Here is a 21,553-nt window from a genome sequence, read left to right on the forward strand (position 1 = left end):
CCCGAATGAAAAGCGGGGGGAATGAGGGGGTGGTGCTGCGGCTAGGATGGTGCTGGTGGGTGGTGGCCTGACACTTGTTGGCCGCCACTGTGGTTAGACGGCGATTAAAGAAGGAAGCTGCCGGAGGCCAGAGGCAGCCGCCGGCAGCATATTTAATTAAATTCTAAACTCAGCACAAAATGCAGTCCTCCAGATGGAAGGAGATGGGAATGGGCGAGCGAAAGAATAAGCAGGAAGTAGAATGATAGAGACGGCATACAATCAGTGGTAGCCTTAGCAAAGGGAAAATGCGGTGTATAATCTATTTGCATATGTATGTATGTGTGCGTGTATTTGTACTGCTGGTGTTTAGTGGTGTGTGTGTGTGTGTGAGCTTTTGTTCTTTACCTTTTCGCCATTTCCGCTTCTCCGTGTCTCTGGCATTATGCAGCGAAATATTCAACAAACATTTTCACTTCATTTCGCGGGCATCGTTAGCAGCTGCCACGCCCCTAACAGTCCGCCCCCATTGTGCTGCAACTGATTTTAATTACATTTAATGCGAGACACTTTTTTCTTGCCTTCCTTCCTTCCTGCCGTCCCTTCGTTTTAACCCTCACTACTGCCACCTGCTGACTACAAATTTGTATTAATGTTAAACGCTAGTTATGCCTGCGCCACGCCACGCCCCCTCCGCCCACCAGATGGGCGAGTGGATGTCCTTCCGTTTTTTTCCCCGTTTATTTTTTTGCTTTTGTTTTTTTTTTACTTCTTGTATATTCATGGCAGGCGGATGGGTCCATGTTTGTTTGCTCATCAGCCGAAGACAACTGTCGGCGGGAATTGGCTGGCGGAGAAGGGAACGGAACGGAACGGAAAGGAACGAAACGGAAGGGGAATGGGGGAAAGGAAAGGAAACAAGTGTTGCCTGGCAAAATGGTGGGGTAATTGCTAAGTGAAGTTTAACTGAAAGTTGTGAACACAGCGGCAGTGGCGCAGTGGAAACTTTGCAGTTAGTTGATTCCCCCGAAAGTATGCAACATTGATTGAAACAATTAAAGTAGTCCCTAATCGACAGGACTGGTTTATCCTTTGGCAGGTGGTTAAAGCTCAGTTAGCGGCGCTCTGTTGGCCTGTGTGCGCCACTGCACTGGGCGAAAAATTGGTACTGAACTGCTCTCTCATTGGCGGGTGCTCGATTCTGATATTTTGAATACTAAATATTTTCTCTGTGAGCCGAATGCATTCAATTTGCTTTCACTCTGCGGTGACCGTTCATTACATTGATACGCAGCACAGATTTTGAAAACCCCCTCTTGGTGCTTTATTTTTGCGCTTTTTGCCCATTTAATGGCATTTGTAGCCTGGCTGTTTTCGCAAATTATTGCCACCAATGCACACACACACATGCACACGAACAAGTTGCTGGGGAATTTAATGCAAAATAATGATGCGACGACCGATGGTCATCCAATGCTGGGCCAATTTTCAATTTGATTTGCATGTGTTCAGTGGGGCAGTGGAGAAATTCCATGGGGGCCGTCAGCGTCATCGGATTCGGAATCAGAATCGCAATCAGAATCAGAGCAGCATATAGCCGATCCATTGCATCCATTGCAGTCATTACGACCACGATGAAAACTGGCTTTCGTATACGTCATTTATTTTTTGCAAGTTTTGTGTGTGGTCTTTTGCTGGCTCAACGAAGTCGCGGATTAATCTTGTTCACAGGACGCACTAATGTGCATTTCATTTCAATTTATGGACAGTATGGTACTCCAAAATACCTTTGATATGGGATGGTAGAATTACTACACTTTCCAAAGAGCATGGGCCAATCTTGGCTACTCTAGAGCTAAAAGAACTAAATGCAATTTCAGTGGATATAAATTAAGTTAAGTATTTACGTGCTTTTCAACAAGTTTTCACAGCAATTTTGCATTTAATTAATAAAGTTTCCTTGAAATAAAGCTGTCGAATCCAGGGTTCAAAGTAAAAACAAATATACTTTTTGCAAATATTTACAGAAAGTGTTACAGAAGCCTGTACCCATTACACTGTGCTGCAAAATCAGGAGTTTTGAAAGTGAACTGTGATGGCAATTATAAAATTCATTGAAATTTGCAGAGTTATGGTTTATAGATAACAAAAATGAGTACAAAATTTCAAATAAATAATTGTCTTGGAAAGAAAGAATTCGCTTTAAAGTAAAAAAGCCATGTAAATGTATTCAACTCGATCATATTTATCGTTGTAATACTCATGAGGGGCGCAAAGAGGCTTAAGAGCACATGTGTGTGTGTGTGTGTTGCAGTTGCGTGTGGCGACGTGCCACGCCCACCGTCGGACAGCTGCCGCCCCTTGGCGTGTGCGTGATGGGAATGAGTTCGAATTAAATCACAGGCGGCAATTAAATGAAATGAAATTTCCTTCTCAAAAGTCGCTCGCCCACAAAAGTGTGCTGAACAGTTTAAACCGAACACACGCAATACTCACACTCTCACACACACACACTCACACACACAGACACACGGAGATAAACTGAAATCAATGACAAAAAATACAGCGCTATCTGGCCATGTGTGCGAGCGAGTCCATGAGATGGTGTGGGTGTGCAGTCAAACGAAGACACGAAGAAAAAAGAACGGTGAGCCAAGCGAAGAATTCGAATGAACAAGGAGCGAGGAAAAGCGCAGGGATGCACGGTGAAAATCAGTGTATTTATATGCAAATGGTTAATTTAATAGATATGTTAAGTAATTTTAGACAAAAAACATACTATGACATTGAAATATTATATATAGGGATTCTTTTGATTTTTCACAAAGGTGAAACATATATTTTCGACCATTTAACGATACTACTCAATGGCTATTTAAAGGCTCTAGTGATTGCGAGGCATTCTCTTGCTATTGGGGGCTAATTTTGTTTCAGTGCTTAAGGCGGATGTGTGGACGTGTTGGCTGGTAGCCACCATCGATTGCTTTTGTTTTCGCAGCTCGTGCCGCTGCCACCAGCCGCCTCCAACTCCGCGACCGTGGGTGTTGCTGTAGTTATTGGTATCTGGTTGCCGTGTTAATCTGCTTCCTTCCGCTATATTTGCGCGAAGCGAGGCGGGACGCTGCTGCCGCTGTCGGCGCAGCAGCTGCTGCTGATAAGTGCAGCAGCCGTGACAACGCAGTGCTCGACAAACGTGCTGACAACAACAAACTCAGCAAACAAGCCGGCGAAAGAGATATGGAGGAACAGCCCACTCACCACCCAACACCCAGAGCCCCTTTACCACCCACTATCTCTTTAGGGCAAGTCGACCTTTTTATTCGTATTGTGTGTGCGTGAGTATGTATTAGTGAGTGTGTGTGTGTGTGGGTTGCGGCGAAAGAGGCAACAAGGCGAGGAGTCAGCGAGCCAAGGACTACAACTCGCTTATCCTGCGAATCAGACGGTGAGCTGTTTAATTAAACATTAGGCTGGCAACTTGCAGCTCGATTGCCACCGCGCACCACACGGCGTATGAGCGATGTGCGAATGCGATTTCGAATGCGAATGCCAGTAGTTGCGGTTGCCAGCAAGTATTTTATTCGTGAATTGAATCTGCCGACGGATAGCAACTGATTAAGTTACCTCGCTGTTAGTACGTGTTTACAACGAAGGGAACACAGAATTTAATAGCAGTTAGGGTTTTTTACTAATATATGTATATACTATATATATATGATGGGGCTGCCGGCTGTCTTAGTTCACACTAGATGGCAAAAAGTGTTAGTAAATTGAACTTTTAAAACCTATATTAAGCTCGTACTTATTTCTTTCTACAGCTTGTGGTTTAGTAGGTAATCTCGTTGAAATACTATTTATTGTTTAAGTACGGAACAATCATTTTAAACAGGCATAAAGCCAACTCAAAATATATCACTTTTAGAGTTCATTACTTGACTCATCGATTGTCGCTTGTAAAGTATATGTCTATATTCTTTCAAAATCGGAATCAAATTGAAATATACCCCTGCCAAAAGCAGAGTGTTCCTGTCACGCTCACTTTATATTAATGATTGGCTTATATATATATTTCTTTTTTTTTTTACTTTGCTTTTTATTTATTGAATCTTCTTGTATAAGAACTAACAATAAGTTTAAAAATCTTAACTATAACAAGTATTTTTTGAACAGTTGTATTATTTTTCCAACTGTTCTATGATTAAACGGCCCTAATAATTTATTCGCAGGGTTGGTAGGTCCTTTCGCCGGAGACGGGAACGGCTGCTGAGCTGGATTAGACCTCGCGCTAGGTGGTTGGGGTGCGTGTAAAGCTTGCTATGGTATTTTTCCTTAAGTTGATTGCGTGATTGCGTTGGTAACTGATGGGATATTTAAGTCTCTTTGGATGTTTTCACTCCGAACGTACCACGGTGCCCCAGTGATGCTTCTCAGGATCTTTGATTGTGCTCGCTGTATGATGTCAATATTGCTGTTGCTGGCATTGCCCCATAACTGTGAGCCATAGGTCCAGATAGGTTTCAATATAGAATTGTAGAGCAAGACCTTGTGATCTAGGCTGAGCGGAGAACCAGAGTTGATGAGCCAGTGTAAGTTGTTGGCTTTGAGTTTAAGTTGCAGTTCTTATTTCCGTTGTAATACGATTCACCTGTTCAATGGTTCCATGGCTTTCGCGAAATCCAAATTGATGGGCTGGGATTATATTGTGGTATATCAGATGTTGATTAAGTCGGATCAGCAGGCATTTTTCGAATAGTTTCGAAATACATGAGAGTAGACTTATTGGTCTGTAAGATGAAGCGACTGTGTGGTTCTTACCAGGTTTTGGAATCATTATGATAATCAACCTCTTCCATCGTTGTGGGAAGTAACCAAGTTTGGTGATGGCATTAAAGAGCTTGGTTATGTAGCGAACTGCAGAATGTGGCAGCTGGATGATCATTTCCGGTGTTATAAGGTCGCAGCCGGGGGATTTTTTCGGGCAGAGATTGTCTTTGATTATTTTAGTTACTTCTTTAGGACGAAACACAATTGGGGTGTGTTGCTGGTGGCGGTTTGCGGGATAGGACGGTAGTGCGAATGTGCTAGTAGCCTGGTTTGGCGTGAACACATTTTGTAGGTGAGCGGCAAATGTGGTGGCTCTGTCTTCATCACTACGGGCCCAACCACCTGAGGAATTCCTTATCGGCAAAGCGGTTTCAGTCGGTGGGCGAAGAGTTGAGTGGGCTCGCCACAGTGACTTTTGTTTTGTGCCTGTTGGTGTGAGTTGCTCTATGTATCGGCGCTGATCGTCGTCCTCTTCTTGTTTCAGAGCGTTGGCCAGTTTCCGTGTGGCTACTTTTAGCTTTTGTTTTGCAGTTGGGGATCTGGAAGATTGCCATTCTCTGGACGAGTTGCTCGATTTGTACGTTGGTCTTTTTTGAATTAATTGTATTATTTGTTATTTTGGGTGTTGCAGTAAGAGCTGCTGCAGTAAGGATGGATTGCAATGCACACGTGCAGCTCTTTATATCAGATTCAGTATTAAGTTTTGGGCTTGTCTCAATATGTGAACTTATATATTTTTTATACCTGAGCCAGTTTGTTTTGTGTTGTAAAACGCCATTGGCGTTCCACGTAGCTATGCGTAAGGTAGCCAATAAGCAATTTACTTTGGTGCGGAATCCGGTAATTCCGATCCCTCAGTGCTTAGCCATCCGATTCCTTGCTAGTCCGCCCCAAATGTCTGAGTAATGGGATATTTCCGCAAGTGAATTGGGAATCTCATTTGCTTGTTATTCATTGAGGCAACTAAAACCGCTGCCGGCTAACCAAATTAGTCGCAGCTCATCAATTTTCGTCATTAACTTGAAGTGGGATCATGGGGGTCATGGCCTCAAACTGGGCTTCCCGTGGGCGGTGGGCGATTCTCAAGGCCGTTGAAAGCGGCGCTGCCGCCTTTGGCATTATGACATGAGCACTTATGACAATACGCTCAGTCACCGATTCATATAGGTCTATATATAAACGTATATACATATGTATGTATGTATTGATGCATTATTCATGCGGCGCTTGGGGTTTTGCGCTTTCCATTGTTGTTGCTCATTTGGGCCGCTTGTCGCACACACACACATACACGCACTTATGCGCACACATGGTGTCTGCGCTTAATTACATTTCAAAGGTTATTATGTAATTAACCTCGGTCCTGGCGCTAACATCTCAAAGCTCCAATGGTGATGGAACTGTCACATTTCATGCCAAAAACTTCTACTACTAGTCTCCAGTTCCAGGTCCTTTTTTTCTGGGCGAATCCTTTACCATTCTCCACTCGTCTTACAATCAACTTATATACCTTAATTAATGTTCATGTTCTCGGTTTTCTTTCGTATCATTTTTGTTTTTTTTTTTTTCTTTTTTTTGGCGCCCTTCATTCTGGTGCGTTATTCCCTTGGCACGCGTCAAAATGCAGGGTTTAAATATTTCTTAACATGAACATACATCTTCCATCTTTTCGTGGGCTTAACACTGTTTTCCCCGCATAATTTTCCATCTTCGCTTTCCATGTTCCTGCCGCTTTCATATTTCGCTCTCGTTCTCATTTTTGATGCCATAAAATATTTCAAATGTTCTTCATATAAATGCGGCATATTTGCCCCTGTTCCGCCCCATCTAAAGGGCGTGGCACGGGCGGCGGCACAACAAAGAGAGTCAAGGCCGTTTAAGGTATACACATGTGTATATATGCATATATATTATATAAACGCTGCAATGTGTACTTAATGTTGGCGCAAAATTAAAATTGCGTTTTAAGAGCAACAAGACCAACTCGTTTTTGGGCTTCTGTCAGCAAAAGGCATATGTAATAAGGTCCCAGCAAAGCGACTTCCTTTTGGTCCAAAGTCAGGATCTTCTTGCTCTGCAGAAGGGAGCTTCGCATTTTGTGAGAAAACATTTTAATAGGCTTTTCAAAATGGTAAAATCATTAAATTAATAAAAATCCTTTTTTTTTTTTATAAGAAAGTACTTATAGTTTCTCCTATTTGGTTTCATGATATTGTATTTTAACTAAAATGAATATATTTCTAATAAGTGCAGACAGAAAGAGTATACCTATTTACAAATTCCCCACCGATCTTTTAGTTTATTTGGTAGCAGTCTAGGGTCGACCGTCGTTTCTATTAAATTAACAAAAATGTCTGGGCCAACGGCAACAATAAGAAGGATAATAGTGGCAAATGCGAGTGCAGCAAAGGCCAAAATGAGTCGCATACTAATGCAAAACTGCTGTTTGTCTGGTTGCTTGGTTCCCTGCTTGGCTGCTCGGATGCCCTGCCTTGCTCCTTGCCACGCCCCCCAACCCTTTTCCCGCTGCCAATGAACGCATTAGGAGCCAACAACAATAACAGCGTTAACTACTTAACAGGCACATGTAATACGCTCGCACCAAGAGTACCACTTACATTTTACATTTGCATTTTGGTTGGCCCAAGGGGGGAGGGGGGAGGTTTAAAGGGGGTCTGCGAGGGCTTAAGGGGGGGGGGGGGGGCATTGACCCCCCCTTGTTTATTTGTGACCTGTGGCCAGTTGACAATATGCAGTGCCAAACGAAGTGACGATGCCAGGAGCACACAAATCAGACTGCAGAGTGATTAAAGTTGTCCTTGCACCGCAAAAGTTGGCCCCAAAAGTAGGCAATAATTTTTGCACACAAAAAGGGGCGAACCTTCTGCAGATGGTTCGCTCTCATTACTACTCGTACATGTCGCATTTAGTTGGCTAGCGGCTGGTGCATTAAGCAGCAGCTTGTGCCATATGCCACATGCCACATGCAATTTGGCAAATGACGCGTTTAAAAACGCGACAGTGGCAATAAACACGCGCGAAACGTTTGAAAATGAGGAAACGCGAGGCGAATAAAATGGGCCACAGTGGCAATTGACTAGCAAAGTGACTGACGAATGAGTCTAAGTGATGGAATAATGCATTGTTTATCTTTGCTCTGGTGGCTGTAAATCAGGTCTAGTCAATGTAAAATCAAACTATTAAACCATCTCCTTTTGCAATACAATTGAATTGACAAAGAACTTTTCAATTGAACATCAATTAAATTCCATGAATTTAGCTTTGCAGTCGAATAATTTTGATCACCTGTACTTTCTAACGAGATGTTGAAATAAGACGAGGCAATGTTGTAAGGACTTTTGGCCCCATTATCTTTTGTTGTCTTTGGCGAGCATTATTGTTTGCAGTTTGCGACCGACGAAAAGCACAAAAGCACACGTATATACATATGTATATGCATGGATGGCTGTAGATCCAGGATGCCTGGTCGCAGGACTATGACAATATTCTGCTGATGCCAGCGCACCTTCACTTTGAGTGTATTATTTGCAGCACCTTTATAATGATATCAGCGCATAAAAATCGTGTTATTTGCCAACTTAAACATAAGCATATCAGGCTTCAGAGCAGTGTATTTTGCTGGTTCCTCTACGGGAATACAGCTTATAAATACGTAGCGGTGGCTTGCCTCTGTTGTTGTTTGTCAAACGTTGTTAGCAGTGGGCAAAGTCGGGCGAATCCTGCAGGATGTGAAGGAGAACGAGCTCGAAACGAGACCACATCATCAGCTTCAGAAGCTGCTCTTGGTTCTGCTTCTGCTTCTGCATCAGCTTCTAAGCAACTGTGGCAACGTCAACAAGCGGCGGGAAATAATCAGATGCATCCTCGGATTTGCCTAAGCGCCGTCTATATGTATGCAGGTCCATAAACTCACACACACACACACATATCCTAGATCTCGAAAGACCTGCGTATATGTCCATAAATATATGTCCGTGTGGCAGGGTGTAGTATGCAATGCGCTCCAAAAACTATCAAGAACAGCGATGGCAAGACAATAACAAGAGCAGCAGCCAAAAAAAAGGCAGGAATAATATGTGCCCATGCCAATGGGCTGATGCAAAAGTCCTGCTGCTGGGTGAGGATGAGGCAATACCCTAGAATGGTTGTTAAATATTATTAAATGCATGGGTACTTATTAAATGAATGCCAAATAGAAAGTAAGAGTGGAAAGTAGAATTATAAGTTTAAAAACATTTTTCCCTAAGACACCTATTCTTCACCTATTTATTGTACCTTTTTCCAAAACTATGGCTTTGTTTAGGCTTAATAAGAAATATTAATAAATATTAATATTATAAAAGGTCTTTCCATGAAAGTTCGCTTTCAAGCAGAAGTCAATTTTGAGTAAATCCGCATGGAGTTGTCATTTTGAGCTGTTTTTATGCCAAATTCTTTTCGTAATACCTCAGTTGGTTAAGTTTAAGCCCTGTGTCGCCGGTCTGCCATCACTGCCGCTAAGCTGTCCGCTTTTTCTTTCTCTTTTCGCCCACAGCCTTCACTCTTCACCACTTTCTCGCAACCCTTTATGCGATGCTGCTGCTGCTTCTTGCCCCTATGCGACGGAGCACACGGGGCGCATGAGTAATCTAGGCAGCTTGTGCTTTGCATTTCCGTTCCGTTCTGTCCCTGCTCTCCCTGCGCTCTTTACTCATTCCCTTCTGTATCCTTTCTATTTACTTTTATTCCAGCAACCCGTGTTGATGTTCTTGTGTGTGTGCGTGTGTGTGTGTGTGTGTGCTGGTGTATTTTTGGTATTTATTTTTGGCATTATTATTGCATATTTTGTGTCGCTCCCTCCTCCCTTTTTTTCCCCCATTTTTTTCTCGCGCTTTACGTTAATGCGAAATTTATGCTTCATGCGCTTTTAGTTCTGCCCCGCCCCCTCTTCAGTTGCCATACCTTTTCTGGGATTTTTGGTATGCGAAAATATTTTCGCCGGCACCCAGGATAAAAATGGGGACACCCCTCACCCCCCCTCCGACCGTTGGCAGGTGTTTTTCGTGTGTGGGGCGGCTGCCTTTGCCCACATATTGATATTGGCCGAAAAATATCATCAGGCACACGAGCGCACCCACACACGCACACACAGCGAAAAAAAGGGAAGGAGAGGAAGTGAAAAGAAACTTGTTTATCCTGGAAGCAGCAAAGCAAGAGAAATAGATAAACAAATACATAAATAAAAAGTGCAGGCAACAAGGGAATACCGAAATGATAAAGAAATGCTGCAGGAGGAAAGTGGCCAAGAAGGCTAATGACGATGTGGCGTATAAGTAATGCGGCAAGATGGGGCACATGAGTAGTGTCCTGCGACAGGATATGTGTGTGGTTTTTCGCTCCCAAGAAATAAGTTCTAAAATTGGTTAGTAATTGCAGGTACAAATAAAGTAAAAAAAAAAGGAAGGAAGAGGGAGAGAAACTTAAACAGCCTTGAGACGCTTTTCTTTGATCAAAGAGAATTTCGATTACGAATGGCAAAAGGAGCTGGTCTGTTGATGCTCCAATGGATTCCCAGCGCCCCCATCATTCAACTCAGCGCGCCCTTCATTATATTCCTTCCGCTTTCAAAAACTTCGATTGCATTTCCGTTACCATATCCATTTTACGAATATATATATGTATGCATGTATATGGTTATACGCACAGCCAGCTTTTTCCGAGCACTTTGGCCCCGCTCTTTGGCATCGGATCACCCCATTTGGCTCCCGCCTTAATGGCCTCCACTTGTCGTGTTTTATGCCGATTTCATTTTCATTTTCATTTGACTCGCCACGCGCCAGGGCCAAAAACCAAGTGCATGCTGTGTGCGCCTCCTCCTCGTCAGTGAACTTTTCCACATTCCGCATTTGCAGCACACGGAACCACAGACCCACAGACCCACAAAAACACTCATGAGCAGCACCACCGCACCACTGGCAATCGAAAAGGCACCCTGCTCGCACCACTCGCCGCCCACTTTCAAATAATCATAAAAGAACGACGCTGGAAATTTATTAAGAAACTTGGGCACTAAAAATAGTTTCTAACAACACAGCGGTGGGGGCCAGTTGGGGTTTTTCCAAAAAAAAAAGCAGAGGTGGTTGGAAAATATTACGCCCAGCCTTTCAATTTGCTGACGAATGCCCTTTGCTATGGAAAGGTCAGGAAAATATGCCAAAAATAACAGCAATCAGAATTTCAAAATCTATTAACAGTTTTTGCATTGCCTTAATTGCAGATCGAATGGGCGGATGATTCAAAGTGCAACATTTTCACTGCCTGAGATTTTTAATTAAAATCTAGGAAAAAGAGGAAAGATAACCATATTTTTGGTATAGCAAAATCTGGCAAGAAGTTTACAAAGTATTGCAAGATAATTGTTACGATTGCAGCTACAGTAAAGTCTCAAAAGACATTCTAAAAATATATACTAATTAATATGTAAAATTAATATACATATTGTTTGAAAAAAAAGTATGCAATATTCTTTAAAGTCTCCAGAACTTTAATTAAAATTTCTAAAACATTCGATAAGATTGCAGCAGTGAAATATGCAAGCTGGGAAACTGATAATTGAATGAGCATCATGGGTCTCAAGTCACAATGCAGAATTCAATTTCGAAAGTAAAGTAAAATCGATAATTTGCGTTCAACATAAATGCCTACTGCTAGTGGCACGTTTCTTTCAACATTTTCGTACGATTTTATGTGTCGCTCAGTGTTTAGCAAGAAAAAATACTAGATTTTTCCTCGGCCATCTCATTTTTTGTTTGGTTTTTCGGTGCCAGTGGCTAGGCACGTTCATTAACCCCCCCAAAAAGTGCTCGTTCTTTCTAACTAACTCGGGTCCCTTGCCTTTTACTTTTCGTGGCCATTGTCCTGCTGGTTTCGGGCCTCTTCCTTTTCCTATTTCCTATTTGGGTTCGGCTTCAGCGGCCTGTAAAATCCCTTTAATGGCATAAACGGGTTAAGCATTTTGGTGACGTAAATATGAACAAGAGCAATAACAACATCGCCTGCGTCCTGAGTCCTGTCCAGGGTGTCCTGCCTGTCGGACATTGTCTGGTTTATCCTGCTGCCTGTAAGCCTCCTTCGGCCAGCCGTCGTTGAGCTTTAAAGCCTGAATTTCACTTATGAGCAGAACGTGAGTCTCTCGCACACATATGTATGCACATGGATGCATACACATACACCCTGGCACATCCTGCCACACCTACACACAACCCACACACTTCTTGGCCAACTCGCTTTGCATGTGTGTGCATTGGGCATTTTTCAAAATGGCAAACAAAGCGCGCGTGACAGGAAAAAACGGCCAGCAAATCGTTCACTCAGCCTCAGAAAAACCCAAAATCCATTTCCCTCACTCACTCATACATACATACACACACTGGCGACTCTCCTTTTCTTTCAGAGTATCTGTGTGTGTGTACGCGAGTGTGTTTGTGAGTGTATGGGTGGCAGACAGTTTGCCAGGCATTTGCTTAATTTAATTTTGCCTGCCTCAACGGCTGCTGTTTCAGCTCTTCTCTCTGCCCACTTTTCACTTCATTTTGTTTCGCATTTCCACGGACTTTAAGCTCTTCCAAAAAGGCAGGGGAAAAGCCCTTGGAGATTTCTCTCGGTGTACGCACCAGTGGCTGTCTTGACTTGCAGTTTGTTTTCTTAAAATTTTGCAATTAATCAACTTAACGTGCCCAACCCGGGAATCCATCTGAGCTCTTTAAGCTCGCCAAAAGCCTTCGACCTGCAGGCACTGAGCAAATATACTCGACTAAAATCAACAGCAAAACACAGTTGGGTTCAATAGTTTAGGATATTATATATATTATGTTTAGGATATCAACGTTTCAGTCGTGGTTGTACGTTTATCAAAAGTATCATAAAATTAAGCACTGAAGTTGTGTAAATTAAAATTAGAAATAGGAATCAAAGCCAAAGTTTCAGTTCGATTGAAATGTTCTTATGTGAAAAGCGAAAAAGGTTGGATATTTTTGATTGAAGAAAGGGACCTTCTCCTTCAGATGAGCACATGTGTGCGAGCCATTGCTCATCTGTAATAATCGAAGGGGGCGAGGGGCGGAAATGCCCCTTAAACACCCAACCCACTGACACCACCCACTCCTTGCGAAAGTTGAAGGCCACCGACAGAGAAGGTGACAATTGTTCATTTGTTTGGTCCTTTGTTTATCGCCAAACAGTTGACAGCTCTCCTGCTTTGTGGACCAGAAGCAAATGGAAATGGGAAATTAAGAGTGGGGAATGGAAAAACTGGGGATATACATGTGTACGTGCACATGATGGCTGCTTTCTTTTCGGAATTTCACTTGCTGACAGGCTACTTACAAACAGGTACTCCATGTTGTAACATACTCACTGATTTTGTATACTACTTTCAAGTTGATTTGAAATCAAGCCCATATTTATACGATTTAACCGTCATGAATAGTTATATAAAGTTGAATTATAGACAACGATCTGTAAAAAAAAATTAAGTTATTATATATGCATTATAAGTAAATCAAATATATGAAATATAAATACGTGTTTTCAAATCAACATTTGTTGGTTTGTACTTCGTTTGTTGGTTATCCATTGGAGAATGTTATCGTAACATAACTTTATATTCTTGTTGTTCTGCATTCATTTCTTCTGTCTTCCCAGTAGAATTCACAGAACCTAGAAAGATACCAATTAAATTGAAATAAAACCCATATCAACACTTCCGTGCATTTAGATTTCCAATTGCGTTTGGCTGGCTTTTTGGGCAGAGCACAGATCTGGTGCTACAATTTTCGTCATTTGTGACTGGCGATTGAGTTCCGCTCCCCAGGATGCCAGGGCACTTTGGCACTGTGGTCAACACAATCAGGATGCAGTCATCGCCAGTTGGCACTCCATTCCTCACCCACTAGCCTTTCCTTCTCTCTCTCTCACTTCCTCCCTCTCTGTCTGACATAACTCCAAATGCACTTGCTGACAGTCATTGAAAACACAAACTGTAGATTATGCCACTGCCTGGATTCTCCAGTTCGGACTGCCTCATCCTTGTTTCCCTCCAGGCATCCTGGCAACACGGCAACCTGGCATCCCAGCACTTGTTATAAATCACAAAACAAGTAAAAAAAAAAAAATCGAAAATTATCTAACAAAATGCTACTCAAGAGCGAGAGCGAGAGCATTGGAAAAACTCAAAGACCAAAATATATGCTACGTTGCTGGCCAGGTGAGCCTGGTGGTGTCTCTCCTCTTGGCTTAAATGTGCAGCATTGCAGAAAATATATCGGCCAAAATGCTGAGGCTGAGCTGCGGCGCATCCTCCATTTTGGCCCATTCACCTGGTAATGCGGTCAGTATGTGTTTGGTAGTATGTGTGTGTGTGTGTGCGCCTCAGTTTGGCCCGCTCTCTTATTCTGTTTATAAACGTAACAATGACCGCATTCTTGTTTTTTCTACTGAGCCGCCCCCAAGCCGCAGCACCTCCACCACCGCCCACTTTTCCACTTTCCCATTGCACCGAAAAGTGCAGCAGCAAAGTTAAAGTTTTCCTCTCTCCGTATCGCTCTTTTTCTATTGACAACTGTGCGGCTTTGGTGCCAAAAAGAAAAGGAGGAACTGGGCATCCTTGCACAGATACACGCCCCCATCGCCGCCTTGCAACACCCACACCCACACACACACACAATTACAAATGAGCAGCAGGAGGAAAGTGCCGTGAGCTCTTTACGCGGCCACAGTGACTGCGAAAAAAACATTCCACTGTGCCAAGCAAACAGCCACTGGCAATTGGCTGAAGCGCTGAGCGCCAAGCCGGGCTGAACCAAAACTGAGCCCAGTTAAGAGGCGTTCTGAAATGGTTTGGTTTGGTTTCGTCTGGGCTGAGGTTTGGGTTTGGGCTTGGGTTTGGGCTTGGGTTTGGGCCTGGGCTTGAGGTCGCCTCGGCGCATTAAAACAAATAAAATCAAATAAACGTTTATTGCACTGAAATGTTTACGAGGCCACAACAACAGCAAAACAACAACATCATCGGGGGGAGGAACAACAAAATGACAGCCATAGTAGTAAAAATCTGGCAATTTAATCAGCCCGGCAGCGAAATGATGGACAAATGGCCGCAGCGACTTTGTTTGGTTAACACTGGGCATGAATTTTTGGCCAGGAGTGGCGCCAAAAGTGGCCAACTGCCAGTAGGTTCAACCACGTGGAAGTTTTTTTTTTCATTGCCCCTCTTTTATTTTGACTTACCTGCTTTTTAATTATATTTTTCTGGTCATACGTCCCTTACTTCGCTGTGAATTGGCCAATCTTTTCTCACTCTCAGCAACAAATGGATCCTCACAATCACTAACAGCCCATTGGTTAATTTGTTTTTCTTGGAATTGCGCGAATAGTGTGACCAAATCAGACAGGCTGCTGACATTCATAACGGATCAAGCAATCAAAATTTTATCGATAGTTGATTGGAATTTTTTTCTGTTATTTGTGGTAACACTTAAGCACTAATTTTCTTTGTAAATTGTAAATTGCATAACTTATTATGAAAGAAAAGAACTAATAATTATTATGCCAGCCGAGCATATTAAGAATTTTCGAGTCTACGGTTCCCATCTGCAAGGGCATGACAAAGATCTGGCAACCCTTTTAGCACGTGTCACAGAGAAGTCGATAACTTTGCAGTCTACCAATACCATTTCTTATTTGGCGTGAGGACATTAGTTGAATCACATCTTCGAGTGGATACTACTTAACTATTTGCAAAGTACAGCATTTTCAAGGTGAGCATTTCAAGAAATGGACTTCAACAAGCTCAAGAAAATGGAGGACGCGGTGCGCATCGGTGGCAAGGGATCTATGCGCCGCAAGCACAAGAACATCCCATCCTCGTCTGCGGCCGATGAGAAGCACGTGCAGGCCACATTGAGCAAGTTACCATTGAAGAATATCAACGGAATCCAGGAGATGACCATCAAGTTCACCGATTCCAGTGAGGTTGTGGTTATCATGCCCAGGGTTCAGTGCACCGCTGCCAATGGCATGTTAGTTGTTAGTGGCGATTTCGTGCGCAAGTCGCCAACAGCTTGCCCATCGAAAGTGGCCAAGGCGCCCAAAGCACCCAAGCCATCCAAGGCACCCATGCCATCCAATCCGGAACCTTTTTCCGACAAAAAGCCAGAATCTGAAGAGTCCATTAAGTTGGTGGCCAAGAAGAGCAAGAAGCCGCGCAATCGTGTTCGTCCTCGCAATAAGAAGGTGCAAGTGATGCTCTCCAAAAACAATGAGGAAGCAGCCATGGCTGGCGGGGATTCGGAGCCGAAGCTTAGCAATGGTAAATCAATTTTGATCTCCTCTGAAGATGGTAGCGATCCGGATAATAACAACGTGCCATCGGATGAGTCTGATGTGGTTCAGACCATCGCCTGCGACAAAGATTCGCTGGAAAGCGGCGATGATTCCGATGACGAGGAGACCGATGACAGTATGGAGTCGAACTACCTATCTTTCTACTCCGATGACTATGATTCCCAGGGGGAGCAGCACAATCCGAAGACTTATCGCGCTCAGGTCTCCGAGGTCGAAGATTAGACTCATTAAATAAATCGCATACTATTAACGTGCAACCTGTACCTTACATATTTTTTCTCTAGAATTTCTTAGAGTTGTCAATATTATTTGGGGAAATGGCCAACGAATGATTAAAATTCTCTTGCATTGTTATAAGCTGCAAAACACGGCCCAAAAACCAAAAATGTTTCTAAAATTAAATGATATGTATTTATATAATTCCTGTCCGCATTTATATATAGTATATACCATTGAGTCGCCTAAATATCCATTTGATCGTCTGAATGATTTTTCGTGCCGCATTTCTTGAACGCATTAAACAAGAAATCCAAGCAAAATTAATTTAGCAAACGTTTAAGAGGAAATGCCACGCCCCTACTTACGTCTCACGGTGGCGGAGGTGGAAAGGGCGGCAAAAACTAATCTGCGCCTCGAAAAATGTACGAAATTAATCTGCACATAAATTAAGCATTAAAATTTAATGTATTTGTTTATGGAGCCTCAAAGTGCGATGGTGTTGGTGGGGTGGAGGCGGCGGAGCACACAAGTGGGCGTACCGGATGTGCTGTATATGTGAAACATGGATTGTGTGTGTATGTATAAGTGTGTGGTGTGTGCTGTATGGTGTATGGTGAATGGTGTATGGTGTGTGTTCTTAGTGGTAATAAATAAATAGCAAAAAGGTAATAAAACAGATAGCGAGAAAGGAAAAAAACGGGAGAACATCCCGGGGGGATGTGGAATCTGCCAACTGGTTGCCCATTATCGTATTAGCACATGCCACCAGTGATTATTATGAGGTGTCCTCCCTCTGCTCCTGGTCCTGCCCCCTTCCCTGCTCTTGCTCCCTCGCATCCTTTGTCTATGCATGCGTGTATAATTAATTTTGCACCCCTGTTTGTATCTACATCCCCCATGATCAGCACCCCAGCTCTTGTTCTCGCTCCAGCTTTTGCTTTTGCGTTTGCTATTCCCCTTTTGCTTTCGGGGCAACAATGGATGGCCTTCATCCCAACTGGGAGCCAGCACTCTGGCAAAATTGGTAGCGAGTTTCCCCAATGGAATCGGGGCCAAATCGGGCGGGCTTATGGGCTGTCGACAGACACCAACGAAAACCAACGATATCCTCTTGCCGGACGTGTAGGGGGTGCTGCACTTTAATTTCCCACAAGATTTCCTACAATGCGTACGCATTGCAATTCTTAAAAGCCAAATTGGCTGTGGCTAACACTGATTAATCCGCACGTTGTTCGACTGCCAACTATGGGCCTCAAAAAGGTGAGATTACACGTGGCAAAGCGGCAAATTTTCCTATTGTTTTCGTAATCTCCGTGGAAAATTTTACAAATTTTAAGCAGTGCAATATAGTATGATATTTGCCTATATATTTGCTTTTGTTTATACATATTTCCAATTAAAATTGAATAATTTGAACGAAAATGAAACATTTCACATAGGAGTTCCTCGTTTTTGATGGGATTTTAAAAGCACACATACTCGTAGACATGCCAGCATAATAGAAGTATAAAAACGTAAAGAGAGAGACCCATTGAAAATTATAAAAGCTTAAAATTGTCAAGACGATGCTTCTGAGGCATTTTTATTTGATATTTTTATGGTATATAAAATTTCTGTTGGTCTGAACTGAAGCTTCCAAGAGCTTAATGCTGGATTTCACTGGTGTGCAAAAGATACTTGATTCTCTGAGGGGTTCAAGTATCCAAAAGTCTAAGCTGATGCCATTCCACCAAGTGGCTTACTTTACGTAGGAATGTAATGTGAGTGCTTTTGAAAAAACAAAAAAAAAGCAATGAAAAGACGTTCAAATGGTATTTGGATTATGTCGCTCGCCTTTTGCCGCTTTTTCTTGATGAACTCTGGAAATTTCGGGAAATAGTGGCGTTTATGAAAGTTATCATTTCGATTTGATGACTATTGTCGAACATTATCTACCATAATTCATAAAAGAAAGCCGTATCCAGTTGGTGCGGCGAATGGAAGATGGATGAAGATGAATGGGCCATAAGAACATCTCATTAGGCTGAGTGAAAAATAGACCTATCCGCAACACCTACTTGAATCGATTCCAGAGTGCTGAGGGTGGTCTGCCCTGTGCTATATTGTCGCCGCTTTTGTTTGGACTCTAATGAAATACGCATTATTTGGCAACTGTCTGGCAGGCAGGGTGAATTTAATATCTGGCAACAAGGCTTCTGCTCCCACTCCTCTGCTTCCTGATGGCTCCTTGGCCGTGGTCCTCGCCTGTCATCCGCAAACGATGCCATTCATTTTAAGTCACATGTGTCGCCCGGGCATTTGGCCACATCCCGGGCAAACCGATTCGAGGACATTGTATTGCGGTCGACTATCCCTGTCCCTAACCCACGGCTTAAGTGTTTATTAATATTGAATCGTGCGAACCCGGACATGTGTTGGCCCCCTAAATTGACTTTGCCGTAACTGATAAGGTCCCATTCGCAAAAGACGCAGCCTGTAGTTATTGTAACAAGCCATTTGTGATTGTTATCGAGCTTGGCGGAGACAACAGCTGGTCACACTACACGCACGTATCGCAGCCAGGACTCAAAAGAAGTCCTTGCGCACAGCAAGGATTCCATTCCATTCGATTCGATTCGATTCGATTCGATTCTGGTCGAAGAACAATTACGAACTGAGAACTGCGAACTGCGAACTGCGATGCTCTTGAAACGGCAATTATGAACTACGCCCTCCGCCGCGCTTCTCACAATCGCAAAAGAGGTCATGGGGTCAGCAGCTGGCGAGAAGTTCACAATGGAAGGAGGGGAAAAGTTCGCCCTCAGTGCTCTTCAATTATTGTAATCTATTTTAAGAGGCACTTATATCAATATTTTCGATTCGTTTTCGAAAAGAGTTCTTAGCAGAGTTATTCTGCATCGCTCGTTCCATTTCCAAGCCCCCCTATTCCATGCCAAATTCACATTCCTTGTCCTTGCCAAAATTCTTTGCTTAACTTTCGCCTCCAGTGCCAGCGAAACGAGCTAACCTGGCCCAAAAATACTATACTGCAGGATGCTTTCAGGCCTTGGCAACCCTCTGTTCGGCTCACACACACACACTCATACACACACACTCGAATGCTGCTAGCACACGTTCTCGTTCCGCTGGGTAATGTCTTTATATTTGAAATTGCTTTGCTATTAAAACAAAATAAACGACGCGACGCGCAACTTATAAATTTTGTTTGAAAATCAAGTGAAATAAATGCAGTGGCAGAAGTAAGGCGCTGAAGGGGTGAGTTTTCTCCTTTTTTTTTGGGGGAAAATCTGTACCGGAGTGGAAAAACAGAATCGAGAAACCAAGAAAAGAAACGAGGCGAAAACAAAAGCGCAAGACAAACACGAGATATATACCCTGAAAAAAGGGTGAGGGGTTGGGGCAATAAATTTAACTTTTAGCCGGGCATGTGTGAGTGAGCAGACACACTAACACACACACACACACGAAAAACACATGACCATAAATAGCAGTGGAAGAAAAACCTTTGCCATTTCCCATCGCAAAGAGGTCCTTTTCGGCGGTTGCGACTTTTAATTTTATTGCCAAGGTCCGATGGGTTGGAAAACACACAACTTCCCCTCTCGCCCACAAAAATGTTGGCCAATTGTCTGTTGTTGGCCGCTGTGGGGTCAGCTAATAATTGGTAGACGACTCTTCATATATCACTGGCGCCCAAATGTAGTTGATTCCTGTAAATGATTGCCTGCCCGCATAAATATGTGAAGGAGGAGGAGTTCCTCAATTGATTTCGGGTGTCTTAATGAAAATATGTCAACTCAGTGGGGCTGCATGTACATATGCCGTACTGCGCGTACTCTCTTTTTCAATATCCACCATTTTTCAATTTAATTTTAACATTAATTTTCAATTCAATTTCGCTGCTCATTGTCATCAATTGAAGGCAGCAGCTTGATCCTGCCACCAGTTTGTCATTGATGAATGCCTTGCTCCTGGGCTAAGGAAAGTTTCTCATTTATTTCCTGTTCACGTTTGCATTTGATTTTTATTTATTGCGTATTTTTCTAAGGCTTTGACTTCTAAGGTTGCCTTTTAATAACAGAAAACTCGCATAATTTCGCCCAAAACTTTCTCCCCAAGCTGATTAGCCCGTTGCGGTGGCAAAAGTTGAGTTCTCAATGTGGATGGGGTGCTCCACCCGTTTCCTTTTTGATTTGTGTGTGCGTTATGTAAATTCATTAAGCTGCTGCCTAAGCTGCTGCGGCTTAGTAGCCCCACCTGTACAGCCTGTGCCACGCCCCCCACCTGCCCACTCAGCCCGCCACCCACCGACAAAAGGCCAAACAAACAAATTGATAGCCAGACTTTTGCTGAGTCGACTTTTGCGTTGCACTGACAATGCCGTGGAAAGTTTTCATTATGCATGTGCGCCAAAAACTTGGCAAACAAAGAAAGTGGTGGGGTAGGGGGGTTAAAACTTTCCCGGACGAAGCTTTGGCATAATTAAAATGTTTATGCGTTTAATTGCAAATGAATTCGAGGCGAAAGTTGCCAGTTGCAACTCGCTCACACACTCACGCACACACCCAATGACAATTGGTGTATCAAATTTCGGCGAGTAATCCGAGCAACTCGGCAATTTCTCGTCCTTCGAATGGAAAAGGATAATTGCTTTGGGCTCGCTCAATCGGAAAATTGTCTTAAAAATTTAATCAACAAGAAGGCGGGACGCCCTTCGCCCTAAGAACTCTGGCATGTGAGTGACACACAACCGCATTTGTGAAACGCAGAACCCAACCCAAGCAGATATGGTATGCCGCGTTAGTTTATGGCCTCTATCGCTACTTATGACATCAATGGCAAAGGAGCAGCACAGCCAGGATCAGAGAAGTGATTCCCCCAAACCACAACGTCTGCGTTCCACACAGTTGCTCCGCCTGAAACGGAAAGGGCCAACTTAGTTGAGAGTGGCTAGCCGCAGGACTCTCGCCGCTGCAGCCTCCTCCGCTTCTGGCCAAGACATTAAACAGCTTCATTACCTGCAAATTTCTAAATCAAATACGAAGAAAAACCACAGGCTGAGCGCCAACACCAAAAACTGGTCACATCAGAGCAGTCAGACTCTGGAGTCTGAAACTGAAGCCCAAGAATT

The 21,553-nt window shown here is 43.3% G+C and overlaps 2 protein-coding genes across 6 annotated transcripts in view; both read left to right on the top strand.

Annotated features, from left to right (window-relative positions):
- LOC6618538 (zwei Ig domain protein zig-8) overlaps positions 1–21,553 on the top strand; it is a 134,741-nt gene that overhangs the window by 44,381 nt on the left and 68,807 nt on the right. The gene's annotated exons all lie outside the window — the stretch shown is intronic.
- LOC6618537 (transcription factor BTF3 homolog 4) lies at positions 15,510–16,524 on the top strand. The gene has a single exon (XM_002042761.2). The coding sequence runs from the start codon at positions 15,634–15,636 to the stop codon at positions 16,423–16,425; it is 792 nt and encodes a 263-aa protein (XP_002042797.1). The 5' UTR covers positions 15,510–15,633; the 3' UTR covers positions 16,426–16,524.

Source organism: Drosophila sechellia, chromosome X, assembly GCF_004382195.2.
Source record: "Drosophila sechellia strain sech25 chromosome X, ASM438219v1, whole genome shotgun sequence".
NCBI lineage: Eukaryota > Metazoa > Arthropoda > Insecta > Diptera > Drosophilidae > Drosophila > Drosophila sechellia.